This window comes from Pipistrellus hanaki (genome assembly GCF_964339955.1).
Source record: "Pipistrellus hanaki genome assembly, chromosome: 2".
Taxonomy (NCBI): Eukaryota; Metazoa; Chordata; class Mammalia; order Chiroptera; family Vespertilionidae; genus Pipistrellus; species Pipistrellus hanaki.
The window spans coordinates 126,343,960-126,364,104 of record NC_140504.1 but is presented as its reverse complement, the minus strand read 5'-3'; the positions used below and the strand labels follow the sequence as shown (position 1 = coordinate 126,364,104).

Genomic DNA, 20,145 nt, shown 5'->3' with positions numbered 1-20,145 from the left:
CCATAGACAGTTGTACAGGGTGCAGTGGGAACACGGGTGACAGTACAGCTAGAAGGTCAGGGGGCTTTTTAGAGGAGCTACTGTAGTTTCTTGGTTATAGAAACTAGCCCTATGACCTTTATGTGCCTCAGTGTCCTCATCGGTAAAATGTGGATGAGGACACAACCCTAAGAGTGGAGCTATTAAAAGGATTAAATTAGTGTCCCATTGCAAAGTACTTATGACAGTGCCCAGCACATAGCAAGCTCTTTATAACTGGGTACTAATAAAGTAAAATAATCTAATAAATTGAAACTGCTGCCTGATCGTTCCACAAATGGCTTTTTAAGCCTTAAAATCAGTACCCAGTTGTGAGCTAAAATTAAAGTAATCTCTGATGTTTTCTAAGCTTTCTCTTAGCCTCCTATTTGGGCTTCTATTGATGGGACATTAATAATCCTCTTAAGCAGGCCTGTCAGGGGCTTCACACAGATGTTAGTGGTATGCTTCATGGGCTGTGGATTTAGGAGCTTCATCTCTTCTTAAGCTCTTAAGAGGTTTAAAGAGCATGATTTTCATTTTTAGAGCTGAGGCTTGTGTGACTTCACCACCACAGCCTGTTGAGGGTTTGATAGGTATAGGTCATCTGCAGACCATCTTCACAGGGGACTGCATCTGAAAAATCAGTCTGCAGCTCCGCTTGTCTATGAGGAAACCTTTCCTTTCTACTGGCATCTGGCTGGTTCAGCTCCCTTGAGAACTCATTTAAATCATGGACACTCTCTAATGCCCCAAGGAATGTCATTGAAATTAGTTCCATTCTAATCTCAGCAATCGCTAGTCCTTAACTGCAAATAATGTTCATCTAATGAGGATTGTTCCCAGTCTCACTTCCATTTCAATTACTGTGGTTAATAATAAAGTGTATACTGAACATCTCTAAAAATGGGTTCTAGTGAAGTTGTGCTAGAGATATTAGTATGTGACACTCCTAGGGTTCTGTTACATAATTTGTAATAATATAGTAACTTATAAGCTTAATGTTTCATGTGACTTAGTCCTCCTTTTCTCCTGCTTGTGGACTTTCCAGGATTCTTATTCATTTCCTTTTGGGAACCCCACTTAAATGGGTATTGCCTGAGCTTGTACCTAAGGAGAATAAAAATGTCTTGCTTCTGTTCATTGTTCCAGAGCAGTCAGAGATCCTTGTATATTTACATTTGTATATTGCAGGGAAAGTCTGAATAAACATTTTTATGTTTAAGATGAGAGACCCATAAAGGACAGAGCAAAAATCTGCCCCTTGGGGTACAGTACCCACATATTTGGGAGCATGTGCCATTTTTACCTCTGATACTCAAAGCATTTTTGTGAAATACTAGTTCCTCCAATGGCTTTGGGAAGAAAAGGAGGTCTGGACAAATAATCTTGAGAAACCTTTCCTTTGGATATTCACAGTGGTAAAGCTCTGAGAAGGCCTGAGTAATGAATACTATATAACTCTAACTTATTTCCTGAACTTATCTGATGACAGAATTCTAGGTTTAACATATACTAAAATTTCCAGAACATATTTTCAAAATAACCTGGTTTTGGAAATGTTAGTATATACCTTATTATTACACCCCAGCAATTGTGATGGAAATGAGATTGGGAGTGATACTCATTAGGTGAGCATTATTTGAGTTTAATGATTTGCATTAGCCACCAGAAAAGGGTGGTGAATAGAAATGAGGTCTAGGGTATAGGTATAAGGCTTTTCTTTCTTGACAGGTAATGATACTGTCTTTCTTTCCCTGTATTTTGCCATTTCTGCTTTACTTTTAAGAATGGGGACTTACACACTCTTATAGAATGGGGAAAAGTACTAAACTCAGATTCACCAACTTTATCATCTTTCAAGGAATTCTTTAAAAACCAAGAGCTTCATTCTGCTGTAAACAACAAAAATGAGCTATAGTGAGAACCAAAGAGTGTATTTCTTTTTCTCACTTAACAGAAATTCAGAAGCTGGAGCAGAACCTTAGAAATGTTGTCAGGCATACAGCTCTGCTAATCTTAGTGTGTGTTCATGTTGTCCTCATAACCTCAAGATGGCTCTACCATTCACTGTTGCAAACAAGAAGGGGAAAGGAGGAGAATAAAGGACCACCAGCTCTGACAGCTGAATCTTGTATCTTTTCTATCCAGAATACATAGCTTCCTTCAAAGCCCCTCCCAGTAAGGTCTCCCTACATCTCATTGGCCAGAACTGTTGAATGGCTTCTTCCAGTTTCACAGCACTTTGGAAAGTGGAGTTTTTAGCCTAATACATACTTCCCAATAAAATGAGGGTTCTGTTAATAAGAAGAAGGGCAGGGGGAGATATTGGGCCAGCAACCACAGAGCATACCAATGATGATTGTATTAGTTCTTTTTAGAAAGAGATCCCTGTTCTGTTCTTCAATGTATTACAGACTCGGTTTTACTCCACAAATACTGAGTGCTTTCTGTAAGTCAGGCACAGTAATTGATGAAGGATTTCTATGGCAATAGAATAACCATGGCCTCAGGATGATCAGAATCTAAGTAGAAAGAGATGGAGAAATGAATGTACTTTGTTTTATTACACTTTGCTTTATTACATTTCATAGATGTTGGGTTTTTTACAAAGTCAAGGCTAGACCCTCCAGCAGCAAAAATATTACGATTCACTTTATTTCAAATAAACTGAACTAAACGTGCAGTATCTCCAAGATATGCCTGTATACAGCTAACTAATGAAGTTTAATAAACACTGTAGTTATGATCTTAGAAAAAGATCTTTGGAAAAATAAGTTAAATACTATATGTGAAATCCATCCTAAAGAGTACAGGTAATTTGCATCACATAATATATACTCCTAAGGGCAGGAATCTGGTAGTTAGAAAGCTATGTAGTTGGAGGAATGTGTAGAAGAGGGGGTGAAAATTGAATTGTGACTTTTTTTTCTTATTGATTGTATTTACTACAGCAGCTTTTGTATTGTTTTTTATCCATCCAAGTTTTACTGTCTTTTTTTATCCCAAATTGTCCATTGATATAAATAGGTAGATTTTTAAGAATTTCAATCTTAAAGCATGGCTATCTACTTATAAACTAGTGGCCCAGTGCATGAATTTGTGCACATTCAAAGGAAATTAATTGGAAGAAATATTTTTATATTGTTATTATATATAATTATACATATTATATTATATTTATATATATATATGTTATCACCTTGCCTAACTCTTCCTTCACCTCCAGTCAGTCCCTCTCCATGCTATTCTCATCCCAACCCAAGAATTGTGCTAAGAGATTTAAAGATTAGGAGCTTCTGAAAGGAAAGGAGCAGTGTTTTGGTAGAATTAGAATTCTGGAATAATTTTTTCAGCCCTGAAAATTGGGAAACAACCCCACCCTGTCTGGACCCCCGTGAGGCACAAAAGCTGCCCATTGGCCTCCAGCATGAGCAGACAGTAGTAGCAGAATCCATAAATAGTGATTCTGTTATATTTTGAAGCTCCCTGGAATAAAGTTCTCATTAAATATGTAAGCCTGTTGCCGAAACCGGTTTGGCTCATCAGCTTGGGAACTGAAGGGTCCCAGGTTCGATTCCGGTCAAGGGCATGTACATTGGTTGCGGGCACATCCCCGGTAGCGGGTGTGCAAGAGGCAGCTGATCGATGACTCTCTCATCGATGTTTCTAACTATCTCTCTCCCTTCCTCTCTGTACAAAATCAATAAAACATATTTAAAAAAAAAACAAAAACCAAATATGTAAGCCTATTGCTCACCTTTCACATATTAAGCTTTTATTTTTTCTAGATTTTTTTAAATTGTTTAAAGTATTACAAATAGTAGTACATATGTCTCCTTTTCACATATTAAGCTTTTAACACTTTTTAGGATTCCAGGAGCCCCTTGATCATTGCTTGTGGGTGGGGCCTTGTAGTAGTAGTGGTGTGGACCCCTTGACACAATCTGCTCTCTCTCACTCATCCTGAAGTCCCACCTATCCTATAATTCTTTTCAGTTTGTTCCAAGGAGACCCTAATAGGTTTAGGTTATGTTCTTGTTTTGAATGTGTGCACACTATTAGGTAGAGAGGTGTGGCTTCAACTAAAGAGAAACTTCTCCAACTAGATAAGTTATAGAGCAAAGTTCAGGCAGTAACTGGAGTTGTGTAATTCCCATCCAGCTCCACCCCTGCTCCTGAGCGCACATGCTGCACTGAGCTCCCAGAGAGCACATGGTACAGTGGAGTTTTTCTCAGATCACTCATTTGATTTTATGTTTTATGTTTAGGAGTGACAGAAACTTTCCCTTTTTCCTCTCTACACTGTCAGATTAGGAACTATAAGTATTTGCCACAAGACAACATAAAATTTAGTTCAATGATGAAAAATCCATGACAACCTCAAAACATGTTTTCATATAAAGGGCCATTGTGAACCATAAAGTTGCTAATGATGACCTTTCAGTCACTGAGCTCTTTATATTTTGTAAGAATTAAAACAACCTCTGCTTCATTTGGTGTATTAAAAATCTGGGATAGCTCAGAGAATTGTTTTCAACTAAAAAATTTATTTCAATAGTTATAAAATGTGGAAAATGCCCTATATTCTGTATTCTATATTAAAGCAGAAATTATTTTTGCCTTATATTAAATTCTTACTTTCCTCTATTTCTTACATATCACATGCAATTTTCTTTCTTAAAGTTGTTAGCTTTAGGAAGATTATTGAACTTAATGGATCTTTCTTTAATTAAAATAAATTTTAAGCTATATTGAAAAATAATGCACATAAAACAATTTGCCTATTTAAAATGTATAATTTAATAGTTTATTATGTTCAGAGTTGTACAGTGATTACCATAATCTAATTTTAAAACATTTTAATCACTCCAAAAGAAACCTCATGCCCAAATCATTCCCCATTAGCCCCATCCCTAGTCCTAAGTCTGTATAGATTTGCCTGTTCTGGATATTTCATGTTAGTGGAATTGAGTAATATGTGGCTGTATTATTTTCCTAGGTTTTTACATATATAACACATTACCACAAATTAGGTTGCAAACTTTACTTTCTTATGTTCTGGAGGCCAGATATCCAAAATCAAGGATCGACAGAGTTTGTTCCTCCTGAGGGCTCAGAAGGAAAATGTGTTTTATGCCTCTCTCCCAGCTTCTAGTGGTCACTGGCATTCCTTGGCTTGTAGGTGCATCACTGCAATCTGTCTCCGTCTTCCCATGCTATTCTTCATGTCTCTCTTTACATGGCCTTCTCATAAGGACACCATCCTTGGTTTAGAACCCTCCCTTAGCCAGTATGATCTTACCTTAACTACTTTCATCTGCAAGGACCCTATTTCCGAATAAGGTCACATTCTGAGGTTCTAGTGGGCATGAATTTGAGGGAGGGGTACTATTCAACCCAGGATAGTGGCCTTTTGTGTTTGGCTTTTTTCACTTAACATAATTTCCTAAAGTTCATTCATGTAGCTTGTACCATTCCTCTTTTATAGCCAGTAATACTCTGTTGTATGGACATACCACATTTTACTCATCCCTTCATCCTTCGATGGACATTTGAGTTGTTTCCACATGTTAGTTATTATGAATATGCTGTTATGAAAATTCGTGTACAAGTTTTTGTGTGGACATGTTTCATTTCTCTTGGGTCAGACTTGTTTAACTTTTACATCTGTCAATTATAATGTATATATTTATGTCACTTGTGGTAATGGCTATTAGTTATTAAAATTCTTGTTCATTTTCTGCCTCTTGCATTTGCTTTGCATTTCAATGACTTTTCAGTAAGTCCCCTTTGGGGAATTATTTATGTTTTGTGGGGAATAGGCTTTTCCCCCCCTTTCAAATCAATTTCAAGCCTGTTGGCATTCGAAAGAAAGTGATCTAATCTTTCACTTGCTAACCTCTGATCAATGGCTGATTTGTACCCTGCCTTGTGTTTATAATAAGTAGTAACATCTGATTGTTTAAACTATTTTGAAAGTGCTTTCTCTTTGCTATATCATGTAATCTTCCTTGCAATCCTGGGATACCTGAGGCTGCTCTTTTCTGGCTGCTAAATTTGGGATCCAGTTGAATTCCTTTTACAAGAGCAATTAGAAGGTAACTGTGGCACCAGAGGATGTCCCTTATCCCTCAGTACCACAGGTCTTTTGTTTCTGGGTGCTCTTTTCTCCAGGTGCAGAGATCCTGTATTAACCACAAGGGAGAGCTCAGTAACCTAAACCAGTGGTCCTCAAACTCTAGCCTCCATCAGAATCATCGGGAGGGCTTGCTGACGTGCAGAGTGCTGGGTCCCCACTATAAGTTTCTGATTTGGTTGGTCTGGGGAGGGACCTGAAAATGCACTTCTAACCAGGTCCCCACGAATGCTACTGCTGCTGTTCCCAGGATCACATTTTGAGATAGGCCAAGACAATTAAACGTATTTATCATTTTGGGTAGCCTTCAACGAGGCCTTCTTAAAATTTAATGTGCATATGTGTCACCTGGAGTCACCTTTAACTGGTCCTGATTCAGTAGGCCTGGGAGTCTTCAGAGTTGTTTCTAGCCAGCACTCAGGTGATGCCAATGCTGCTTTGAGTAGCAGAGTTGGAAGATAGCCATATGCTGTCCTGTGATGGGTAGATCTTTGATTTTGTAATCTATTAACTACTTGAAGTAAACTTACCAGCTGTAAGCAGATGAACAGTTATATACCTTATAACAGGTAGTGGAAGGGAACTTTGCAACTCACATGGTTATTCTGGGAAACAAACTCAGAGGCCAGTATGGCCCAAATTAGACCCGAAGAGTAGATGGTTTAGACCAGTGTTTCCCAAACTTCTCTCATGATGAGAATCACCTGGTGGAGTTGTTAAAACACAGATTCCTGAATCCCAACTAAGAAGTGCTAAACTAGAATTTTTGGGAACATATAGGTAAAATTGTATACCTAACTTAGTGCTCTAAGACAGATTTTATATACAGAGCACTAAGTTAGGTAGGCAATTTTACCTATATGTTCCCAAAAATTCTAGTTTAGCACTTCTTAGTTGGGATTCAGGAATCTGTGTTTTAACAACTCCACCAGGTGATTCTCATCATGAGAGAAGTTTGGGAAACACTGGTTTAGACTTATGTCATAATAGTTGGAGTAAATTAAAAGTTTTCCACTGTGATCTTTTAAATGTACATTTCTAGGTTCTGAAACGAATGTTTTAGAGGTCCCCTTTGCACTCCGAACCATTCTGGACATTGGCTACCAGCTACTCGACGCTACTTTGCGGCGGAAACGTGCGTTGAAATAACTCAATTCCCCATAATCACTAATAAACTGCAATGCCCCCTGAGAGGGGACATCCAAGTGATATGCTAGAATTCCTATGTCCCCTGAGAGGGGACAGCGGAGTGCAAAGCGGTCTTATGATTCACCAGAAGAGATTCTTATAGGAATTCTAAATTCATTATTTTAAATTAACGGAGTTATTTTTTGTTTTTCTTTGTCTCAGCTTCTTGACAAATTAACATAGACGTGATTATATCAACTTTAGGGCTTTATTCTGCATATTTTATACTTATTACCTATAAGGATTGGTGAAAACAAAATAAACATTCTATAAAACTAATTTTTAAATTATTGTCTTGGCAGATCACTGACAACATTGGGGTTAGTTATCTCATCACTGGCTGACCAGGCAGCTGGCAAGGGTAAAAACAAATTTGTGCCTTATCGAGATTCAGTCCTCACTTGGCTTCTTAAGGTAATTTAGCATCCAAAGTTATTTTATCAATTAAAAATTAGCTGTGTCAGAGGTGACAGCTGAAATGTGTGTGCAAAGCTAAATATACAATGAACATCTGACAGTAATGTATTGCTATCCCAATTCCTAGGAACATAGAATGAAAACTAATTTCCATTGCCTTTTATCTCATTACTAGAGGCGTGGTACACAAAATTGGTGGGGGTAGGAGGTGTCCCTCAGCTCAGCCTGCACCATCTCCAATATGGGACCCCTTGAGGGATATCCGACTGCCCTCTCACAATCCAGAACTGCTGGCTCCCAACCGCCTGCCTGCCAGCCTGATCACCCCCTATCCATTCCCCTGCCAGCCCAATTGCCCCTAACTGCCCTCCCCTGCAAGTCTGTCCCCCTCCCCCCCCAACTGCTTTCCCCTGCAGGCCTGGTCACCCCTAACTGCCCTTCCCTGCAGGCCTGGTCCCCCCCAACTTTCCCCTGCAGGTCTGGTCCCCACTCAACTACCCTCTCCTGCAGGCCAGGTCCTCCCAACTGCTCCCCTCTACCAGCCCAGTCACCCCTACTGCCCTCCCCTGCAGCCCTGATCTCTCCCAACTGCCCTCCCCTGCTGGCCTGATCACCCACAACTGCCCTCCCCTGCTGGCCATCTTGTGTCCACATGGGGATGGCCATCTTTGACCACATGGGAGTTGCCATCTTGTGTGTTGGAATGATAGACAATTTGCCTATTACCTCTTTATTATATAGGATAATGTTTGATGGACATTTTTCATTGTTGTGAATATAGAGAGACCATGTTTCATCTTGTCATAAAATTATTTGTGAAATACAAACCCATTTCCATAGTGTCACGCATGCATGTTTACTGCTTTCATCATACATGTTGTGCATGAAGTGCTATTTCCTAAGATGCTATTTGAAATTTTGCAGGACAATTTGGGAGGCAACAGCCAGACCTCTATGATAGCCACCATTAGCCCAGCAGCAGACAACTATGAAGAGACCCTCTCTACATTGCGATATGCAGATCGAGCCAAAAGGATTGTTAACCATGCCGTTGTGAATGAGGATCCCAATGCAAAAGTCATCCGGGAACTGCGGGAGGAAGTCGAGAAACTGAGAGAGCAGCTCTCGCAGGCTGAGGTAATGTACATTATAAGGAATATTGTCAATAATATTGTAGTAACTATGATGATAGGTGAGTACTAGGCTTATTGCAGTGAACACTGTGTAAGGTATATAAATCTCTACTCACTATATTGTACACCTGAAACTAGTATAATATTGTAAGTCAACTATAATTTAAAAATAAAAAATAAGCCTGGTGCTCCTGTTTTCAGAGTTTCTGCCTTATGATATCTGAGTGGTAAGGACATGCTTGCAGTTCTGGGTCATCTTCGTGTGGATCAACATTTCAGTGTTGATTGGCATCTGCTGCATGCTAAGCATTGTGAGGACAACATGAGTAATACAAGCCTTCTGTCCTAGGAGGAAGCAGATAATTAAGAGAGAGTTGTTGCTACTACCTAGTTGTTTGCTGCAGGAAATGAGTGGTCCTTGAGAGCACAGATCTCTTCCAGCGTGAAATCCTAAGAACCAATTGTGATGTTTTATTAATATTGTAGACAGTATTCCCAAAGGGCTCTGCAGTTTTCATATAAGTTAGTTGTGTGTCATCTCCACCTTAAGTCATGGAAGATAGCATGATAATTAAATATTAAGAACAATTCAGAAATACGTATTTTAAAATTTTATATTAGCTCCTGAGAGGAAACAAAATGATGCATTGTTGCCATTTTCCTCGACTTTACCCAGACTAATAATCGCATCCTCTTCCAAATAGCTGTTGCTTTAGGCATGTTACTGGGTGAGGCACTGTCCCCTTTGAAATAGGTAGTGTGCCTGAGGTGAAGCCAAGTTCTTAGGTGAAGTCACGTTTCCACTTGCTGGATTTGGGTGTGTATCTAAGGCTTCTGAGTTCACATCATTCCATCACACCACCCTCTTCTGGTGGTTAGGAGACTATCAGGGCAGAGTATTTGTGTACTTGTGTACCAGGCACTGTTTAAATACTTTTTATCTATTGGTGTATTTAATCACAAAAGTAATCAAAAGGGGATAACACAAACAAAAAGGAATGAAGCCAGAGATCTGAGTATTCCATTAATTAATTGGCAGTTGTATTATAATTTTTTGTTTACATGTCTTTCTCGTCTCTCTGATTGTGAGCTTCTATAATAAAAAAAAAAAAAAAAAATCTATGTTTTATTAAGTTTTTTCATTCCTAACCCCTAGTAAAACACTGATAGTGGAAGGCACTTAGCACAATGCCTTGCACATAAGTGCCCAACACATGTTGTTTTTATTATCATCGTTATAATCATCAGTCAGGGCCTCAAGCGTAATGTTTTTCTATTGATGCCATTAAGGGTAGCAAACACCTGAAAAAACAAAATGCTGATAACCTTTGAAAAACGTCCTTCCTGATCCTGGGAGGAAAGTGTGATGCGTCTGGAATTGGTTTAAGATGGATGCTCTACTTGTTTCCTCTAGTCTCTGAATCTGCCATTTCACTGTGACCATGGCCTCGAGGCCTGGTGCGCAGCACAGTGCCTAGCCAAAGGAGAGAGGAGCCACAGCAGATTCGCCTAGAATGTTCACGTGTGTCTCCAGCACCAAATGTCCCTCTCAGGCTCTGTTTATACTGAGACTCAGGCATACTGGGCTAGCCACCAGGGAGATCATCGCCCCTTCAACTTCTGGTCCAACCTCTACCATCTTTCTTGTTCATAGGGTTCATAGAATTACACTGATGTTATCATTGGATGTCAGAGTGTATTGTTTCAAGTAAAGGCTTCCCAAGATTTACAAGCTGCATATATCTGTATTTAGATCACTTAGTTATTCTTATTGGACAAACTCAGAGGGAAATGACTGCTTCTTTAACCAGATGTCTGGCTTCCAAGTGCTTAATAGATACACAAGTTTATGCCCTCAATAAGAAAAGTAATTTAAAGGGCCCAATTCAAATTTTAAAATAAATTAGAAGAATCTTCACCTTTCCTGATAGGTCAATGTAATAGGAATGCCTTTATTGGTGATGTGCCTTGATCTCAGTCTTATTAAAAAAGAAATCTGCTTAAGTAACCTCTTTTCTTACTTTCTGTTTTGAAGATGAACTTTAGTATCTTTTAAGTCTTTAAATGTGAAATTTAAGTATAATGGGTAAAATTACTCTGTAATGATTTGTATCAATTTAATTCAGGGCACTAGTATTTCTTTTTCTCCTTTAAATAATAGCAGTCATTTGCCTCTTACATTTCATTTGATTAATCAAGGTCTAAACTCCACCTTGACAGTGTGTGACTTAATTGCTTCTAACAGACTGTTGATAACTGCTTAAGAAGGACAATAAGTGATTGTCTTGTTATAATGGTGAAAAAAATATTAGAAAATCAGATCGCTCTGGTTTCATTTTAAAGGCTATGAAGGCCCCTGAACTGAAAGAGAAGCTTGAAGAGTCTGAAAAGCTGATAAAAGAACTAACAGTGACTTGGGAAGAGAAGCTGAGGAAAACAGAAGAAATTGCACAGGTAGCTTGATCGTGTAGGCCTGAAACATTGTGATTTGTTTCCATGTGCTTTCTCTTCTGTACTGTGAGTCACTTGCGATCCTCAGAAAGTCTTTTGAGGACCTCCTTCTACTGAACTACAGGCTGCAGAGACCAGTTAGACACTGGCTTTGTGTCTTTGACCAAGTATAGTTTGGTCCATGCATTTGCTAGAAGTGTTGGATAGCACTGAATTTGAACAGTGATGACACAGGAAATTTTTTAAAATATATTTTTATTGATTTCAGAGAGAAAAGGAAAGGGGGGAAGAGATAGAAACATCAATGATAAAAGAGAATCATTGATCTGCTGCCTCCTGCACATCCCCTACTGGGGATCAAGCCCGCAATCGGGTATGTGCCTTTGACTGGAATTAAACCCGGGTCCTCTTCAGTCTACAGGCTCTATACACTGAGCTAAACCAGCTAGGGCAGAAATATCTTTAATATTTCCTGCTTTTCACATTTAAACAAAAATCTGTTCTGATTTTAGATCACTTGGCATAGCACATGGTTACCTGATAGAGAGTTGGTAACAGAGAGAGCATCATAGTTTGTTCAATGTATATGATACTTTGGGCTTGATGCTATCTAAACTTGACCTGAGATGAAATACAAAGCAAGGACTAATTCTACATCTGTCTTTCCCAATCAAGTAGCTTAAAAGCAGTAACTGGGACCTAACCAGCTGTTTGCTTATATGCTTCTTACATATATTTTTTTCCTGCCTTGTGATATCTGAGTGGTAAGGCCATGCTTACTTGTCTCTGTCACACTTCCTATTCCTCTTACATTTCTTTATATTTTTCCATAGCACTTAACTCCATTGGAAATTATATATATTCTCTCATCTGTTTTTTAATGGCCCATCTCCTTTCACTAGTATATAAATTTTCATAAAAGAGGGGTCTTTGTTTTGTTTGCTGTAGTATTCTTAGCCCTAGATCAGTACCTAGTGCATGAATGTTTTGAATGAGTGAGTGAGTGAATGAATGAATGAATTCAAAGCCCTCTGCAATAGGGACCCAATCTGCCCTTCCAGACCCATTTCTTACTACTTTCCCATATTTGCTAGGGGTTCTTGGCAACTGAAATCCTCCGGTAATCCTAAAGTCTTTACTATGCTTTTCTGTGCCCTTCCGGAATATCCTGCCCTTATCTTCCTCCTACTCCTTTATTTCTTCCTGTTGAAATTCTTCTTATGCTTCAAGAACCACCTTAAGTTTTTTTCTCTTCCTGGAGCCTTTCTGGCCTCTTCACCCATCATGACCTCCCTCCTGCAAAGCCCACAGCACCTTCTTCCTCTCTAGTGACACAGGGCTCTCTCTCCTCTTCTGATTCCAGTTATGTAGTCTTCCCCCTCTACTAGCTGATAAGGCCTATAAGGGCAAGATGGTGTCTGGCTCACCCTTGGTGCCCCTAGGACACTGGCACAAGATGTCACACATCTTAGACTGTAAGTAAACTTGGTTGAGCTGAGTGGAATGTGTCATTTCATTGGCATTGTCCCCAGAAACAGTGACTTACACTTTCTATGGATACATCTGGGGATAACAAATAGAGTTCCCTGTTTTTGTGTGTTTTGTGCACAGGAGAGACAACGACAACTTGAAAGTATGGGGATTTCCCTGGAGACATCTGGTATTAAGGTGGGAGATGACAAGTGCTACCTGGTTAACCTGAATGCAGACCCTGCTCTCAATGAACTTCTGGTTTACTATTTAAAGGTAAGAAGGTATATAAGTACATAGCTGCAATCCTGATTCATTCGTGTACAATTTGAAACTTAATCTGCGGATCTGTCCCCATGATTTCGATTTTCGTATCCAGCGTAGCCCTCCTTAAAAGTAAGAGGATTCGTAGTATGGTCAGGTCACTATTGAGAATGAAAACCAGCTATTGTGTATTTTCCTGAGGCCATGCAGGTGGGACTGGTTTTCTGTAAGCATGACCATCAGAGGAGCAGTAGTGGGCAACTGGGGGGTGTCAAGGTAGGTGATCTCTGGCTGTGGCGACATGGATGCTGACAATATTTAGGTTCAATCAGAGATCCTGAGAAGTTCTGGAGAGTCACAGTTATCCTTCTGAGTAATTCTAAGGCGATCTCAAGATGAACATACTAAGCTAAAACAAACTCTTGTGGTAGATTAGACAGTTAAGATTCTTTCATGTCTATCTCTCCTAGACATACATCTTCAGAAAATAATGTTTAGTCCCATAATCACCCATTTAGTGTGGAGAAGAGATGGGGCCTTTTGAATTTGGCACTTTGGCCTCAGGGTATGCCACTGACCATGTTGGATAGCTTACTGTATCCATTCTCAAACTTTCACAACCCATTTACACTCTTTAAAAATGTATCAAGGACTCCAAAGAACTTTTATGTGTCAGAATTATATCTATACTTACTATATTAGCTAATAAAGAGACCATTTAAAAATACAAACATGTACAAATATACAGTCCATTAATCTTGAAAGCCATGACATCTCAGCCTCTGGAAAACACTTGTGTACTTGTGATAAAATGAGAGCACAAAGGCAAATAGCATCTTAGTATTTTTTTTTTTAATAGTTTTGACCTCATGAGCCCCTTGAATGTTTCTCAGAGACCCCACATGTTCTCAAATCGTATTTTTAAAAATGCTGGCATATTTTGTTAAGGGAAAAGTAAGACATGGGGCACTCAGCTGACCATGAAGCCATTTTTCATTATATACAAACAATTTCTGAGTTATGGTGGTACATAAATACATGTATATACATATTTAAATAATTAATTGTCAAAGACTTGAAGGCAGCTTGTATATACAGACCATACGCATAAATCTCTAAATAAAGAGAAATTACCCCTTGTGAAGATTAGGCACCTTGCTAAGGATTCTGATCTTGCTGGTGAATATACAGAATGCAATGGGGAATAAGCTAGATTTGAAGCAAGGAGGTCAGTCTTCTATCCTCCTTTAAATTCTGCTTTTCCACAGACATAATACAGCACAAATAATACCTGACTTGTTGGTAGTCCAGTAACACTTAGGATCTGTTCATTCAAGAAATAGTTAAGGGTAAAGGAATTATTTCTGAAATCTTAATTTTAAGAGATTAGGTCTTATACTCCCTCAGTAGAATGGAAGGTATTATTATCATAATAGTTAAATGATTTTTAGAGCAAAAGAAAAAGCAAAGGGGATGAGCAGTGGTCCAAATAACTAGGAATCACAGTTCATGTATATGTGAGGTTTGAGGTCCTACACACCACACTAACTTGAACATTGTATAACTTACAGGTTTCATTACTCTATTAAATATTAGTAGTAGATACTCATCTATTTTTAACATGTTAAAAGTTATACATTTTGAAGTATAACTTTTCATGAAATTACTTTTAGTGGTTCTTGAATTTATATAATTGTCTTCAAAGCATTTCCACTGTTAACTCAGGTGATCCTTAAAAGAATCCTGTTAAATATATCAAATTGATATCATTATCTAGATTTGCAAAAAAGGAAACAGGCTCAGTGAAATGGCTTGCTTGTGACCACATACATACTAAGTTGTGGAGTTAAAATTAGAACATGTTATTCTGTCAAGTATGAATTCCTTATATTAGTATTTTAAAGCAGTATCTAATCATTGTTGAACATTCCCCCTAATCCTGTTTTAACATTTTTTTTAAAATATAGCATGTTAAGGTAAGCTTTTACTTACAATGCTCTAGACATATTGCATCTCCTGTCTGATTCATTTAATATTGTCATGTAGTTGCTGTTGGGTTATTGAAGTTGACTCTGATAAGTTTTTGTTAAGTTACTTGTCAGTGTGGGTTTTTACTTTTTTAATTCAAATTATAAGAGAAAGTTTATATAGAAAGTTACATAGGTAGTGGAAATGAGCTAGTTGGGCTGCATAGGCTCAAGAAATAAGTTACAGAAGCAAAAGAAGGGCCCCTGGAGCTTAGGAGAGGGGAAGGCAAAGGGAATGCACCGGGGCAAGGAAGAGGGAGACCTGCACGAGGAGTGCTCCTGAAAGGGAGCGGTTTTTATTTTGTAATACTCTGTCCTAGGACCACACGAGGGTGGGGGCAGACACCTCCCAGGACATCCAGCTCTTTGGCATCGGAATCCAGCCTGAGCACTGCGAGATTGACATCGCACCTGATGGCGACATCACTCTTACTCCGAAAGAAAATGCCCGGTAAGCAAAGTGAGTGGTACCGAACATAGCTTGTGTGCCTTGTTTTCAGAAGGAGAAGGCTGCCCCTTTCTATCTTTGTACCTCACTTATGTCAAAGTTAAGGCTACAGTGGGTCCTCGGGTATCGCTTTCCTGTTATAGAGCTGGGATAGCATCAAGTCCAGCCCCAGCTTCGGGGCTGGCTGATTCTGCCTTGACTAGCTGGGTGGATTTTGGAGAACACACATTGTTTATCTAAACTTCAGTTTCCTCCTTTGGTTAGTGAAGCTAATGGGAGACAAACATGTAAATCCCGTGGCTCAGTGCATGACACATAATAAATATTGAATAAAATTAGTTGTTACTCAGTTTAACCATTGTGTAAAAATTATTTAAACAGCTCCAATATTTTGAAAAAATTATTTATAATATGTAAAATTTTGAGAATTGACAAGACAATATATTTACATTTTTATTCCTATTAAAAGATAATCATTGCCGAAACCGGTTTGTCTCAGTGGTAGAGCGTCGGTCTGCGGACTGAAAGGTCCCAGGTTCGATTCCGGTCAAGGGCATGTACATTGGTTGTGGGCACATGCCCAGTAGGGGGTGTGCAAGAGGCAGCTGGTCAATGTTTCTCTCTCATCGACTTTTCTAGCTCTCTATCCCTCTCTCCTCCTCTCTGAAAAAATCTATAAAATTATATTAAAAAAAAAAGATAATCATTAACATACATATTGTAATTCAGGACATTCATATTTATGAGGGAAATGTTTTACTCATTTCAAATTATTCTCTTAATATTGGCCATATAAACGTCTAAGTGATAAAAAAAAAAAACTGAGACCAATAATAGCATTCCTGATGCATGAACATTTATAGATCTTATAGTGATAAGGGCTCCACCCTCACAACTCCAGCTGGCCCTCACAGCCTTGATTGGCCCTCACAGCCTTGGCTGGCCCTCACAGCCCTGGCCTCGTCCGGAAGGTCATCGGATGGTCGTCTGGAAGGTCATTTGGATGGTTGTTCTGCTGTTCAGTCTAATAAACATATTAGCTCTTTATTATATAGGGTGATTATTAAAATATTTAATGGTAAGATGATATTCCTTAATTTTACTTATTCCAAGTTCAAATAGTCTTTAGCCTTATACTGTATCCTCCTCTATTAGAAGCTCTGAGTGTATTTTTAATCTTCACCTGAAGATATGTTTTTATTGATTTTTAGAGAGAAAGAGAGAAAAACATTAATGCAAGAGAGAAATATCAATTGGTTGCCTCCTGTATGTGCCTGATGACTGGGGATCGAACCTGTAACTTAGATGTGACCACTGATCAGGAACTGAACCTGCAGCCTTTTGGACAACACCCCAAACAATTGACCCACCCTGCCGGGGCTGGATTTTTTTTTTTTTTTTTAATACCCTCTTTTTTGGCTTTATTGAAATACTAGGGGCCCAGTGGACAAATTCATGCACCTTGAAAGGAACTGTGGGCCACAGGCTGTGGTGGGCACAGGGGCAGGTCTCGGCCCATCCTCGACACCCCTGCCCTCCCTGTTCCCTGTCTGCTGGCAGCCCCGCCACCACTGTTCCCATGTGCTGATGGCTCCAGCCCTGCTCGCACCCACTGATGGCACAAAGCAATTGGGGCTGGTGACATCAGAGGGTGCAAGCGGTGGCTGCTGCCCCAATCGCCTCTCACGAGCAGGGAGCGGTGGAGAAGCCCTCAGGGGCAATCAAGGCCGACAGCCACCGCTCACATCTGCTAATGGTGCTGAGCGACTGGGACCGTCACCAAGCACCAGTAGCAGGTGCAAGCAGCAGCTCCAGCGCTGGCTGTGAGTGCAAGCGGGGCTAGTGCTGGCAGTGGGTACAAGTGGGGCCAGCACCAGCAGCAAGTGTGAGCATCTGGTGGGACTGTTGCACACGGGAGCAAAGAATTTTCACTAAACCACTAGAGGCTCACTCCGATGACAGCGACTGGCGCCCCACCTTGGTCTGGCGCCCCTGCTCACCTATTCCACCATCCCGATGCAGCCAATGCCCACCATGTTCCGCACTCTGCCACCTGCTGCCGATGGCCACTATGTTCCATGTGCGCCCCTAGTGGTCAGTGCATGTCATAGTGACTGGTTGTTCTATTGTTTGGTCTATTTGCATATTAGGGTTTAATGTATAGATAACCTATAATAATAAAAGCATAGTATGCTAATTAACCAGATGTCCTCCCTGACAAAGCTGGGGCTGTGAGGGAAGCCTGGGTCCTGGGTGCCTGAGGAAAACCCAGGTCCTGGGTGCTGGCGGGAAGCCGGTGCCAGCACCCAGGGAAAGGAAGACATACTCTTGCACAAACTTCATGCATCAGGCCCCTAGTTAACAAGTAAAATTATATATATGTATAGTGTGCAACATGATGGCTTAGTCATATTCTCTTCAACCACTGTATCTAAAAAATGATTTTAATCAGCAAATTATTTTACCCAGTTTTATTTCCAATTACATGTTTTTTTTATTCTACTCTTCTTTTTCCTCCCATCCTGCCCAGGGTAACAGTTCCCTTCCCTTCCTGGAACCTCAGGGTAACAGTTCACTCATTCAGCATGCTCCAAGCTCTGTTCTGGGAATGCCCAACTATAGGAATTCAAAGCCTAGTGGAAGAGAATGTATAGAAGCAATATTTCATAGGAAGCAATTATAATACAGGAAGATAAGTGCTTTTTCCAAAGTGATCTTTATAACCTGCAAATCTGATCACTGAAGCAGTGTGGGGTGTTTGTAGGACTGGAAGTGTGGGGTGGTCAGTTAAGGTATTTATTATAATGTTGCTATGGGTACACAGAAAGTGGCAGTAGAGGTGAAGAACAAAATGTATTGAGAATTATTTGAAAGTCAGAAAGTTTCCTTGATCTGTTTGGGGACAGAGTAGGGACTCAATCAGTGAAGGAAAAGGAAAGTCAACCACGATTTTAGGATTTTATCTTGGGAACCAGATAAACATAAACAGTGGAGCGGCTAAACCAAAATAAAAAGTACAAGAGGAGAAATACATTTGGAGGATGATAGTCTGAATGGTAATGAGTTCAGTTTGGGATATTTTGAAGTGTTCTTGAGATGACGACGAGGAGATATCCAGTAGGACATTGGATTTGTTTGTTTTGCTTCACAAGATGTTTTGTTACTATTTGGGATTTAAACATGGTATTTTTTTTTCCTTATGGAAAATTTTAAAGATATGAAAGTGAAAAGATCGTATAATGCACCCCATATATCCGTAATCCAGCTTCAAAATGAGCACATCGTAGACAATTTTGCTTTATTTATATGTCTTCCAGTCTCTTCCTTCCTCCCCTCTGGGTTATGTTAAAGCAAATCAAGATGTTACATCTTTGCATTCATAAATTTCTCAGCTTGTGTCTCTAAAATATGAATATTCTTGCCTTAGCTGGTTTTGCTCAGTGGATAAAGCATTGCCTGTGGACTGAAAGGTCTCAGGTTCAATCCCAATTAAGGACACATGCCTGGATTTCGGGCTCAATCCCCAGTAGGGAGTGTGCAGGAGGCAGCTGATCAATGATTCTCTCTCATCATTGATGTTTCTATCTCTCTCCCTCTCCCTTCCTCTCTGAAATCAATAAAAATGTATTTTTTTTAAATAAAATATGAATATTCTTAAACATCACTTTAATACCATTATACCTAAAGTAAATAACAGTAATTTCTTACTAACATTATATATTCAGTCAGTATTCAGATTTCCCCATAAATGTTCTTTCTCTGTTATTTTTTGAAATCAGGATCCAAATAAGAGTCAACCATTTGTCATTGTTTATTGTGTTTCTTAGATCTCTTTTAGCCCATGAATGCTTCCCCTCACATTACCCCCCCCCCTTTTTTTCTTGCATTTAATTTTTTGAAGATGCCTACTTGTTGGTCCTAGACTTTCCTGTTATCAGCAAGTCTCCCCAGTAATCTCTTTAGCTACAGGGGCTGGGTTTTGTGTTCTTTACCATTCAGCTGACATTTTCCCTGGTGTTCCTTCAGGTCCTGTGTAAATGGTACCCTCGTGTGCAGTACCACCCAGCTGTGGCACGGTGATAGAATCCTGTGGGGAAATAACCACTTTTTTAGGTAACATCTTTGTGTTCACTAATATTTTCATATACATTTTTTTTCTGTTATCTGAGAGCAAAGCAAGTTAATTTTCTCTAATGGTGAAAAACCCCACAGAATTAATTTGCCTAAGAGGAAACGGCGAGATTGGTTGAAAGACTTCGAAAAAGAAACAGGGCCTCCGGAGCATGACCTGGATGCAGCCAGTGAAGCTTCTTCGGAACCAGACTATAACTATGAATTTGCACAGATGGAGGTTATCATGAAAACACTGAATAGTAACGGTAAGGCCTCAGATTTCTTTGTCTTGGGCAGTTCCTTGTCTCACAGCATTCAATGAGGGATAAGTACTATATGTGTAAAGTTATTGTGCCATCCTGAACACTGAGGCACGGCAAATTGCTAATTCCTTAAAAAGGTCCTATGTGAGGGGCGAATGGGAGTATTGCAGGGCCTGGTTGGCTCCCTCAGGTGTAACCAGGAAGAGGGTGGGAT

The 20,145-nt window shown here is 39.6% G+C and overlaps 1 protein-coding gene across 10 annotated transcripts in view; it reads left to right on the top strand.

Moving 5' to 3' along the window:
- Window positions 1-20,145, top strand: part of KIF13A (kinesin family member 13A) — a 203,350-nt gene that overhangs the window by 137,362 nt on the left and 45,843 nt on the right. For all 10 annotated transcript variants that reach the window (XM_084872710.1, XM_084872705.1, XM_084872704.1 and 7 more), the window contains 7 exons: window positions 7,648-7,759; window positions 8,687-8,899; window positions 11,239-11,349; window positions 12,958-13,092; window positions 15,428-15,558; window positions 19,582-19,668; window positions 19,768-19,934. In XM_084872710.1, the coding sequence (XP_084728836.1) occupies window positions 7,648-7,759; window positions 8,687-8,899; window positions 11,239-11,349; window positions 12,958-13,092; window positions 15,428-15,558; window positions 19,582-19,668; window positions 19,768-19,934 (956 nt within the window). The remainder of the gene's footprint in view (window positions 1-7,647; window positions 7,760-8,686; window positions 8,900-11,238; window positions 11,350-12,957; window positions 13,093-15,427; window positions 15,559-19,581; window positions 19,669-19,767; window positions 19,935-20,145) is intronic.